We start from the raw sequence: 12946 nt of genomic DNA, 5'->3' as shown, positions 1-12946 counted from the left end.
TCTTCATCACCATTGTTAAATAATAGCGAATACTATTGGTAACACCTTACTAATGTTTACAAGTGAGAACTTATTGTAAATGCATTAACTAACATGAACTAACAATGAGAAATATATTCTTACAGCATTTATTAATCTTTGGTAATGTTAGTTAATAAAAATGTTCTGTTCATATTAATTCACAGTGCATTAACTATGTTAACATTAACATGTTAACAATATTATTAGTATTAGTAAATGTTGAGATTAACATTAAGATTAAGAAATGCTGTAGAAGGATTGTTAGTTCATGTTAACTAATGCAGTTAACTAATGATAACAAATGATAATAAACTCATATGCAATGACAGAACACAGCGCTGGTGAATACTGAAACCTTTATTCTGTTATTATCTATTAGACGGATGAATGTTTGTCACACATATAAATGACTAATACTGCAGGGTTTATGATTTCACCTGCTGCACCTTACAAGAACCTCAATACATCCCTCCTGCACCAGTCAAATGAATTCGATAAATACATAAATAAATACACATTTGAACTTTACATGTTTATAGCAATTGGAGAAAAAAAAAAAAAAAATATCGCAATAGATAAATATAAAGCACAATAAATGATCAAACCAGTAAAAGAATGTTTCAAACCACTATTCTAAGTTGTTTATACATTCAGCTGGAATTCATTTGATGTAGTACACAAAAACAATTCAAAGGTCACTCATCTTCATTAAGCGTTAAATCACATTCTTGAACTTTTCAAGGACTAATTTATAACATTAATTAAACATTTAAATGGCTGCTGGTGCTTAGTGTGTAAATGTTTCAGCAAACAAACAAACAGAAAAATGATACATTTTCGTAAAACCTAAAAATAGTTTACCAATATTCCAGTTTACATTCAAATGACTTGATTTTCAAAATCTTACACTTTATTGTAAATTCTAGGATGGTTTTGTGAACAAGTTAAGCATGCAAATGTGTATAAAATCTGCTGTTTGCACCAATCAGTTTGTCCTTACGATCAAAAGTCAGATCTCATTTAAGTAAAATGTACAAAAAAAAAAAAAAAAAGAAGAAACCAAAACTCCAGTGTAATTCTCTTTTAAATCAAAGACACATTGCTTTAAGACAACAATCAGTAGTTAGAGTCGATTTAAGGGAAAAAGATCTGAGTTTTTGGAATGCCTTTTCTTGCCAATGCACTTGTTTCTCAGTTGCATTGCAGTTCATTAGAGCACGATTCACAGCCAACGCACAGTTCATTACACTAAGCTAAATGACTTCAAATGAAACCATAAGCGAGAACTAACGCCTAACAAACGTCGCAGAATTACAAGCAGCATGACTAAACCTACAATGCCACAGTGAGATGTGCCATCAAAAAGTGGCGTAGTGACATTTAAAACGCACACGGACGAGTTTCAGATTCTAGATTTCTTCTAAACGGGTATGGAGGAGCATCGCCAGTAGATTTCTGAGAGGCCGAGAGCATTTGTATTGCAGAAGGCTGACAAAGTAGAAACCTAGAAACCCCTGCAGGCTTCACTTCACAGTTAATCTAAATAGTTATTCGCATCATATTCCCATTTTAAACACAAAACACAAACATAAACCCTTCCGGTTAACATCATCTGGATTCTGTCCTCGCAAACCCTTTCAAATGAAAATACAGTGACCGATAACTCCCCATTACTTCTCGGGGTGGTTGACCTCGTCCTTCATGACTGGGAGCCAGGGAGGGGACAGCTCTGGCATGTTCTTCTTGGCCTGGTTGAGGTGGGTCATGGCAGTGTACAAGCTGCCCCTGGAGTTCTGCTCGGGGTAGTACATCTCCAAAGCCGCCGGGGTGCAGTGTCTGTGCTAGATTAGAAAAAGAAGACGATTGCAAATAAAGGTTATATCGGAATACATTAACTAGTACGGAGAAGGTCAGGCAGGTTCCCTAATAAATCAAACAAAGGTGAATGTCACGGAGCTCTGCATTCCTGTTGATATAGCATCAGTAGGAGGAGACAAACTGCTGAAACGCTTTCATTTACACACATAAATAAATTTGGGGACATCAATATTGTATAAATGGACAAAGTCTTTCCATCTCCATCTTTTCCAGCAGCACAGAGTTGAAATGAAGCCCTGAATATACAACTTGGCACACTGTCTAACAACAAAACGTGGAACACTAGCTTTCAACATACTGAATACTGCATATATACTGTAAAATGTGTGTACGTATATATCACCACCTCGAAACTATAAGGTTCTATCTGCATTCTGAGTGGTCTTGAGATATTGAGCTTCAAAAAGTTTTGTAAATGGGGATTTTTGGAACAGGTCAAATGCAGATAGAACCATCTAATTCTAAAAAAAAAAAAAAAAAAAAAAAAAAAAAAAACTTTGCTTGGAATTAAAAGGTTCTATCTTAATTTGAGCAATATTTTTCAAATTTACTTATTTGTTTTAAAACATAAAATTAGTGTTGTAACAGTGTGTCAAAATACATGAGAAGGTTAAATTTAATGCTTTCTCTGACATTTATTTCATATTTTTGGATGAATTATTATTTTCTTGTTGAGCATAAAAGGCAGTGCTAAATATTTTGTCCAGTGCAAATGTTAATTTTAGGTGTGAAATTAAAAACATTATTGCAGAAACCATTAGTTTAAGTTTCTTTCGGTTTAGACAGAAAGCAGCTAGAAAACACCAAGACTTTATTCCACAGAAAATGGGACAGGTAAAATGGCTTTCTCTCTACAGATCAGTATGCATTGGAAAGTTTGTAGACAAACTTTGATGTTGGCTTGAGAAAGCCTAGCCAGAAAGTTTAAAGTAGTTTTAACAGCTTTAAAGGGATAGTTCACCCAAAAATGAAAATTTGATGTTTATCTGCTTACCCCCAGTGCATCCAAGATGTATAGGACTTTTTCTCTTCAGTCGAACGCAAATTATGATTTTTAACTGCAACCGCTGCCGTCTGTCAGTCAAATAATAGCAGTGATTGGGAACTTGAACAATAAGAGTCGAAAACACTAAATAAAACTTGCTTAGACAAATCAAAATTAAACCTGCGGCTCGTGACGACACATTAATGTCCTAAGACACGAAACGATCGGTTTGTGCGAGAAACCGAACATTATTTATATAATTTTTTACCTCTAATACGCCACTATGTCCAACTTCGTTCAGCTTCCGGCTAGTGAGGTCTGATCGCGCTCTGACAACGGAAGTGATGTCTCGTGCTCATTGAAGTATATGGGCGAGACATCACTTCCGTCATCACAACGCGTTTTTTGACCTCACTAACAGGAAGCTGAACGAAGTTGGACATAGTGGTGTATTAGAGGTAAAAATTATATAAATAATGTTCGGTTTCTCGCACAAACCGATCGTTTCGTGTTTTAAGACATTAATGTGTCGTCATGAGCCGCAGGTTTTAATTTTGATTTGTCTAAGCAAGTTTTATTTACTGTTATAGTTGAAGTTCCCATCTACTGCTATTATTTGACTGACAGAGGGCAGCGGTTGCAGGTAAAAATCATAATTTGCGTTCGACTGAAGAAAAAAAGTAAGCAGATAAACATCAAATTTTCATTTTTGGGTGAACTATCCCTTTAAGTTGGAAGGTTTTAAGTTTGAAATCATTTTAGTTTTAGTTAAGTAGTTTTAAAAGCTAGAATTGTAGATAGATTTGAACAGCCTTGGTTCATTGATCCTCGTGTGAATTTGAAGTGCTGAGTGCTAACGAATAGAACAAGTTAGAGTTCAACTTTGCAGATAGAACTTTCTAAATAAAAAGCCCCAAAATGTACACAACTTAAAAATAAAACATCACATAATGTAAATAAGTTGTGTCAGAATATTATAATAGATAATTCTATATAATAGAATAATAAGTGAATAACTCAATTTTGACAAAAATGTCAGATAGAACTTTATAATTCCAAGAGGACAAAATGTGTATGTATATATATATTAATTCAATGAGTGGCCAATTATCTCAGAAATAAAAACTTTAACATTTTTGCATATTTTTGTTTCTTGTCTGTATAATGTTTTTTTTATTTTTTTTAAAAAAGGAGTAAAAAATGTATTTTAAAAACTAAAATTACTTATTTTCATCCATTATTTTGAAAATGTATATTGCATTGTGGGATACAATGTACTCCACGCAGTGTGGTCTGGTGTAAAATACTTAAGAAAATAGTAGATCATCCGGGCATTTGGTAATAAAGAAAATTTGCAATAATGTGCAAAATATACATATTATTAAAAAACTAAAGAGTACTTTGACAATAGTATTCTGAACAGAGCATGTCTTCAACCTATTTTTTTGTCAATGTTGAATAAACAACTAATTTACAATGTAATACATAATCTTATGTATCCTTTCTTCTTTTTGCTTTAAATTTAAACACCCTTAAAGTATAATATTTTTTTATATAACACATACTAATACCAAAAATTAAAAAAAAACTTACTGAACTTTTAGACAGAAATTCTTTAATCTTAAATTATTCAAGACAACAATATGGCTCTGACTGACTATTTCTATGGAATGCAAACTATGAGAGTTTATTATATTTCCAATTTGTAAAACAGATGCTTAGAAGCATAAAGCGACAATTGAGCAAAGTATGTTCACAGTTACTAATCCATTCCACAACAAAATAATAGAAAATGATGAGCTTTGTGACTGAAAGACGTCAATCAAGAGACGTCAACATGCCAAAGCTTCCATAAACCTCATTCCTTCTTAACAAGAGGCAATTTTCCCGCTCTTCAAGTTAGCAACGCTACATTAGTGTGGCACGCTAATTACGGCAGTGGTATCTGCATCAAAGGAGGAGAGGTGGAAACCCCTGCAGGCCTTAATCACAGTTTAGTCATGGTTAAGACTAATTAAAGACATTCTCGCACTCCGGCAAAGCTTTAGTTGCTGTCCAAAGACTGAGGATTCGCAGCTAAGCTTTGCGGGGCTGTGAACAAAATAATGTTAAACGAACATCACACAAACAAAAGATGCAGTTAATACTTAATCGCTTTGCTTTAAAACCTAGTAAGCTCCTATTGCCTATCCTAACAGAAATAGACTTTCATAAGGGGCAAACTTGAAACACTAATCACACAAATAATGTTCCTCACTTGAAGCGCAAGGAAGACTTAACTGAACTATATTCCAATACAGTCAATGCAAGCATCTATGCAATAAACATATTAATAGAACATAATATAGTATATAATAGGGCTAGGACCATACACCTATCTCCTGATTCGATACCATCACAGTACGTCATTTTTAAAGGGTTAGTTCACCCAAAAATTGTCATTACTCACCCTCATGACGTTCCACACCTGTAAGACCTTCGTTAATCTTCGGAACACGAATTAAGATATTTTAGTTGAAATCCGATGACTCCGTGAGGCCTCCATAGGGAGTAATGACATTTCCTCTCTCAAGATCCATAAAGGTACTAAAAACATATTTAAATCAGTTCATGTGAGTACAGTGGTTCAATATTAACATTATAAAGCGACGAGAATATTTTTGATGCGCCAAAAAACAAAGCAAAATAAGGACTTATATAGTGATGGCCGATTTCAAAACACTGCTTCAGAGCATTATGAATCAGCGTGTCGAATCAGCTTTTCGGAGCGCCAAAGTCACGTGATTTCAGCAGTTTTTGCGGTTTGACACGCGTTCCGAATCATGATTCGACGCGCCGATTCATTTATGCTCCGAAGCTTCCTGAAGCAGTGTTTTGAAATCGACCATCACTAAATAAGTTATTTTGTTATTTTTGGCGCACCAAAAATATTCTCGTCACTTTATAATATTAATATTGAGCCACTGTACTCACATGAACTGATTTAAATATGTTTTTAGTACCTTTATGGATCTTGAGAGAGGAAATGTCATTGCTGGCTATGGAGGCCTCATTGAGTCATTGGATTTCAACTAAAATATCTTAATTTGTGTTCCGAAGATTAATGAAGGTCTTACGGGTGTGGAACGGCATGAGGGTGAGTAATAAATTACAGAATTTTAATTTTTGGGTAAACTAACACTTAAAGAACCGTGATTCTACACACATTGCGATTCGATATTGATGTGTTGTGATTTTTATTTGCTTTTCTTAACTGTAGACCATGGGGAAAAGTTGAATGACTTGAATACATGATGGTGCAGGTGGTATATCCATAGATGTCTCTCCGTCTGCCATGTTTCACTTTCTCGTTTCCACTAGTAAGTGATATGACATCATGCAATACTCACCGATACAACACTGTCTGCTGAAATAAAAGGTGACTTTCCTCCGCCTGGTCTATAAGCAAGGACTAAAATAAAGCAATGTAATATGAAATAATAAAGATTCTGGAATAATATATATATTTGAAGTCAATAGTTAGGTGGATCAATTTTTCCCTCAGTCCTAAAATATATTATATATAATTAAAATCAGTGTTTTTGAACAAGTCAGTTGATTGAATGATTCAGTTACTTATGAAGACAGTTGCTTGTTTCGTTCCTGAACGAGTTAGTGATTTTGAACAAACGAGTTGAAAGAATGATTCAACGACTCCCTCATGAAGATAGTAGCTGACTGTATCTGAAATTTAACTGTCTAGCAAGTACTACATTTCATTTGAAACATACTTTCTGACTGTTTAAATAGTATGTTCTATATAGTATGAATATGGGTGATAGTATGCATGAAATTTATACATACTACATCTGCCATCCTACCAGCATCAATTGCAGAAATGGTTACTAAAAATTCAAACCACTAATGCACAGTGCTGCATATAATATATATAATATATAATACATTTATGTGTTATTGGTAGCTATATTCCACCATTCTGAGATGCTTCCCTCACAGTGAAACTGTAAGACATGTTTTTGAGGTAAAATTCACATTGCAATGCCATATGGGTGGCAACCACAGGCTAGTTTTCGCTAAAGCCACAAGTGCAGACAATGCTCAAGTGCTCAATGAAGTGTGTGATTGGTCATCTACATTCCAGACCAAAAATGGTTTATAAAGTAGACCACAGATGATCTCTATCAGCATGGACAGGGCTAGTGTGTTTGTGCTATACTGGGTACCTGGAGAACGAAGCCCTCAGGGCAGCCGAGCTGATCGTACCAGAGCGCTTTATACATGACCAACAGCAGCAGACACGCCAGGAACGCCAAGGTAATAATAATCAACCCAGTCAGCTGGAAAACAAAGACACTCACACATATATTCATGCCTTCTGTTTCACATTTTTGTATTACCCTCAAAACAGAGACAAATGCAAGCCCCAAGCAGATTGGGCTTTGTGTTGGATGAATGTGTAAAACTGCTTTACCTTGAGCTTCTCAGACATCTCATCATAAAGGTTTATGTTTAGCTTCTTGATGCTCGGCACATACAACTTCCTCTTCTTCTCCTTCAGCTGATACTCTGTTGTGGTTTTCACAATCACCTATAGAGTCAGAGAGAAAGAATGAACTACACAATGAACAAAATGAGAGGGGGCTGGGCAGAAACCACAAGAATGGGTTTGCTGGTTGTCAACCAGCTATCATGTTCTCAAATATGTTATGGTGGAGGTTAATGCTCTATAGTGTTAACAAAAGCAAATATGAGAAAACATTTGCTGAAGCAACAATGCCATTTTAGCTTGATTCTACAAGTCGTGCATCCTCGAGCATCACAACTGCCATGCTGTACCAGTTGAGCTTCTGAGCAAGTTTACTACATTCGAAAGGCTATTAAAGGGTTAGTTCACCCAAAAATGAAAATAATGTCATTTATTACTCACCCTCATGCTGTTCCACACCTGTAAGACCTTCGTTAATCTTTGGAACACAAATTAAGATATTTTACTTGATATCCGATGGCTCAGTGAGGCCTGCATAGGGAGCAATGACACTTCCGCTCTCAAGATCCATAAAGGTACTACAAACATTTAACTCAGTTCATGTGAGTACAGTGGTTCAATATTAATATTACAGAGCGATGAGAATATTTTTGGTGCACCAAAAAAAACTAAATAATGACTTCATTGAGATCGCGTGTCAAACTGCCAACGGCTGAAATCACGTGAATTTGGCGCTCCGAACAGTTGATTCGACACACTGATTCATTGTGCTCCGATGCTTCTTGAAGCAGTGTTTTGAAATCGGCCATCACTAAGTCGTCATTTAGTTTTTTTTGGCGCACCAAAAATATTCTCGTTGCTTATAATATTAATATTGAACCACTGTACTCATATGAACTGATTTAAATATGTTTTTAGTACATTAATGGATCTTGAGAGAGGAAATGGCATTTCTAGCTATGGAGGCCTCACGGAGCCATCAGATTTCAACTAAAATATCTTAATTTGTGTTCCAAAGATTAATGAAGGTCTTACGGGTGTGGAACGGCATGAGGGCGAGTAATAAATGACAGAATTTTCATTTTTGGGTGAACTAACCCTTTAATACAGAGCTGGTTATGTGATGCAAACAACTAAATGCATTAGTTTATAAATCATGCACTATGGTAAAAGTGTTTTGAGGTATTGTGCAAGGAACCATGTGAAAATAAGTATTTTTTAATTAATAATCAGCCTCTTTAATTGGGATTAGTGGCAGTAAAACACCAATGACTTTTAATCGCACAAAGTGTTCATTTCAGCTGGAAAATGAAGTGAATTACGCATACAAGTGTAACAGAGGCCAGCTAGTAAGAGCTGTGTGTGTAAACCCCACTCTCCTGATCTCAAGAGGCATACTAGAGACTGCAGTCTTTAACATCCTTGTTATCGCGCCCCCTCCCATGCTGGAGACGCCGGTTCGAATCCCACTCGGAGCGGGTCAAGTAGGTCCAGTTATATTAGTACTTTTTTGGAATCTCACAAAAATGTAGGCAGAGGCACATTTTTCCAGTGAGCCTGTGTTGCAGGATATACAGGATGTTACTTCAGCACATTAAAAATGCAGAGAGCGAGCTCCTACTACTATATCATTTGTCATCTTTTAGATGAGTCATTGCAAAGTTAAACTCAAACTCTGCCCTGCGTTTCCACCCGTTGCACTTGCCTCCAACAGAGCTAAGAATAGATACAAGCCATCTGTGAGAGTCCTGTCATGAGCGTGTGTACATTTGCAAGATCAGATGGTTTGCGAAGACTTTCAGTGACAAATTGTATCATACTCAGTGACAATGAATCTTGATGGTGCCACATGAATTCGTTCTTTCATGCCAGGCTATCTGCTAGGATCTAATAGGGTGGTTTCTAGCTTGTCTTTGATGGTATCAGCGATGCTGGATGTCTGCCGGTCCACCTCCGGTGTCCTATAACATTCTTCCCTTTATTGAAGTTCTAAGCAGAGTAATGAATAACAGAGGCGCGCTGCTGTCTTTAATATGGCGCTATGTGTGGGTTCTGCTCTCTAATGCATGAATGATAATTACCTTATCAGGGAAAGGCTGCTGTAACTGGCCGACCTCCAGTGGAGTGATGAGGGGGATGTTGTCGAAACCATCCTCAACCGACGGCTGTCTCGTCACCTTTTCCGACAGGTTACTGCCTAGTTTCACCATATCTGAAGCAAACACGCACAATTTGGTCTTACATATGGAAAAAGTGCAAATTAACCCCAATATTTACAGTAAAATATCCAACCGAATACTTACACAATTTCCTTTTGGTTAAAGCGTAGTATTTTAGTGTCATTTCTCATTACTTAGCAATTATCTCTTTCCAGAAGAGGTTTTGAACAATCAGTAGAGTATATCTGATGCTATTGCACTATTTTACCTTCAATAGCATCATTTACCAGAGAAGATTTGCATCTGATATTACTGCATCTGTTGTTGGTTGATGTTTTCCATTTAGCACTGGTTAGTCAGTAAATAACCCTCCATAAAGTCTGTGTCTGAGGGGTCTGCTGTTGGAGCTCTGTGATGCTGTTACTCAGTTACTGTGAATCTCTCTCCATGTCATTATGACTCAGTGCGCATGCACACACACACTTACGACTGTGCTAATTCGCTCACACACTCATGTCTTACTCATTAGCTGACTGAGGAAAACTTCCTCTCTCTCATTATCTTCTTCCAACCTAATTGGCTATTATAGAGCTCTCTACAGAATACAAACCACATAAACACAACAATCACTAGTGATAGACGGAAATGTCAGCCCATATTAAGCCATTTTGTGATTTTCCACATTGGCCAATGAAATGCTAGCTTGTATGATCAGACATGGTAGCCCCTATATGCCATTCCCATGATTTCGATTATTCATTTTAAAATATTTTGTAGTGAATTTTGAGTAAAGATGGTATAAAAAGTTATAGATTAGCTCAGATTTATCTCTTTAAAGTGGCTCATTATTATACATATTAAAAAAACCAATCACGATTCACATTTTACGGGACATTTGTGCATCAAATATATGACCCTGGACCACAAAACCAGTCATAAGTCACACAGATGTGTTTGTAGCAATAGCCATTATATGGGTCAAAATTACTGATTTTTCTTCTATGACAAAAATCATTAGGATATTAAGTAAAGATCATGTTCCATGAAGATATTTTGATAATTTCCTACTGTAAATATGTCAAAAATGTATTTTTGCAAGTAATATGCATTGCTAAGGACTTCATTAGTACAACTTTAAAGGCAATTTTCTCAATATGTAGATTTTTTTCGCACCCTCAGATTTCAGATTTTCAAATAGTTGTATCTCGGCCAAATATTGTCCTATCCTAACAAACATACATCAGTGAATGGAAAGGTTATTTAATCAGTTTTCAGATGATGTTAAAAATCTAAATTTCAGAAAACTGACCCTTACAACTGGTTTTGTGGTCCAGGGTCACATATTTGATGCACAAATGACACGTAAAATCAAGTGAATCGTGATTGTTTTATTAGTATGTATAATAATGAGCCACTTTAAAGAGCTAAACTAGAAATTTTTATACTGTCTTAGATCAAATATTTATATGTGCTGAAATAGTCTCTAGTTCCCCCCATTGTACATTGTTTTAATGCCAAATATATAAATTTATCATATTTAATATCATAGATGATCTAAATATAAGCAAGTTGCTGAAAAAACACCAGTTTGTTTTCATCATGAATGAATGAATGAATTTAAATAAGTAAATTAATGTTTCCAGTTCTGACACAATCACTTCACGTGAGGCAGGCCACGGAATATAGGCGTATTTTATTGGCTCGTCCACACGAGCACCTTACTGGCTCGATCAAGGTTATCCGAGATCCCCAACGTACCGCACATCAGGATGATGCCTGCGCTGTCTCCGATACAGGGTTTGACCACAGAACAACACAGCACCATTGAAACCTCGTCAAATCACAAACAACGTTATAATCGATGATCCAGCACACAGTCAGGACAAACAGAAGCTTTAAACGCGATTTGTAATTCACCACACGCATTATGCGCTCACAACGAACCGTCATTACGCAACAGCTGCGCGTTCACTTAGATACTATATGTCAGAATAATGATGGATGTTTTATATTTATACGATGCACCAAACTAGTTTTCGATTGGGAAAATGTAATTAACGAGAGTAAATTCTGTTTCCTCGCGATTTTTTCTAATCTTAGTCGCTGCCCTGAGGTTGAGAAACGACAAAGGCGAAACTAGGGACATCGAATAATACAGCCTATGATATGTTTTTCGTTGGAAATGAATAATGAAATGAAATAGAGATACTCACTGCTTGTTGATGCTGATGCTGAGGGAGCTACTGTTATTATGGCGGTGTGTGTGTGTGAGTGTGATTCACTGAAGCGCATCCGCTGCCGTCGCTGCTGTATGATGTCAGCTGCATCGCAGCAGATAACTGGCTGGTCAATGTGACAAATTCCATTTTACACACATTCACAATTACTTTGAGCATCTGCGGGGGTGATTTATGTGAAGGAAATGGCAGTAGCCTAACATTTTCATAAAGTCCTTGGGCTTTACGCAGATTGAAAAGGTGTTTTTAAAGCAAGTGTAAATTAAATTGAATGATTAAATGTAACAAGAAAATACGGTTCGACTCGAAAGTGAACTTGTGCCATTTGGCAGTGGGAATGGGAATCGTTTAATAGGCTATCATTTTATTCTTTTTCATCTAGAACATCATCATTTACTTCATTGCATTCAATATTTTACATTTATTCTCATTTTTTTTTCTAGCCTAGATGTTAAACTATGCAAATTAGTTAAACATATGACGGCTAGTTCACACAGGAAAGTTTTACAATGTGTTAGTTTTGAGTCAACAGTTTCCCAGACACACAAAACAATTACATAAATGCACTAAATAGTCATCTAGGAATAAGTCTAATCAGGAACAAGTTACAAATCAACTGATTTACCTCACACATGCTCGGTTTACTTTAGTCCTTATTCCACATGCGGGAAAGTAGAGCCCTGTGGCAATACACCATTTTGTTGTTTGTCAACTGCTAACAAACCTCAAAAGAAGAAGAGCCCTGTGGCAAACAGGAGAAATCTAATTTTGATGTAAGAAAGTCACTTTTTTTTTTAACTTAATTTATTTTTGTCGAGGCAATTCCTGCTTTGTAGTTAAACTCATCAAAGTTAAATTATGTTTATTGTGTGTCTGTGTAGATATTTTTCATGCAAGTAGCCAATGTTTTGGCTGTCAGGTGAGCTAGTTCATGGCTACAATACTCTTAGCATGTTACAGCCTACCTCAAGTAAATTTTAGTTGTATTTATGCTTCCTCTTCTTCTTTTTTTTTTTTTTTTTAAATTTCATGTATGCCTAGATAAGGGGTGTCCTCTAAACTCAGTTCTGGAGGGCTACTGTCCTGCAGAGTTTATCTCCAACTTACCTCAGCACACCTGCTTGGAAGTTTCTAGTATGCATCTGATTAGCTTGTTCAGGTGTGTTTAATTGGGTTTAAT

At 36.1% G+C, this 12946-nt stretch overlaps 1 protein-coding gene across 1 annotated transcript; it reads right to left on the bottom strand.

The window, feature by feature from the left end:
* Nucleotides 1-366: 366 nt before the first annotated feature.
* caly (calcyon neuron-specific vesicular protein) lies at nt 367-11867 on the bottom strand. The gene is made up of 5 exons (XM_067403126.1): nt 11743-11867; nt 9452-9582; nt 7356-7472; nt 7108-7221; nt 367-1862 (listed from the first exon to the last, which is right to left on the bottom strand). The coding sequence occupies exons 1-5, from the start codon at nt 11819-11821 to the stop codon at nt 1692-1694; spliced, it is 612 nt and encodes a 203-aa protein (XP_067259227.1). The 5' UTR covers nt 11822-11867; the 3' UTR covers nt 367-1691.
* Nucleotides 11868-12946: the final 1079 nt, after the last annotated feature.

Source organism: Chanodichthys erythropterus, chromosome 12 (assembly GCF_024489055.1).
Source record: "Chanodichthys erythropterus isolate Z2021 chromosome 12, ASM2448905v1, whole genome shotgun sequence".
In the NCBI taxonomy this organism is placed as follows: domain Eukaryota; kingdom Metazoa; phylum Chordata; class Actinopteri; order Cypriniformes; family Xenocyprididae; genus Chanodichthys; species Chanodichthys erythropterus.
This window is presented reverse-complemented; position numbering and strand designations above follow the sequence as displayed.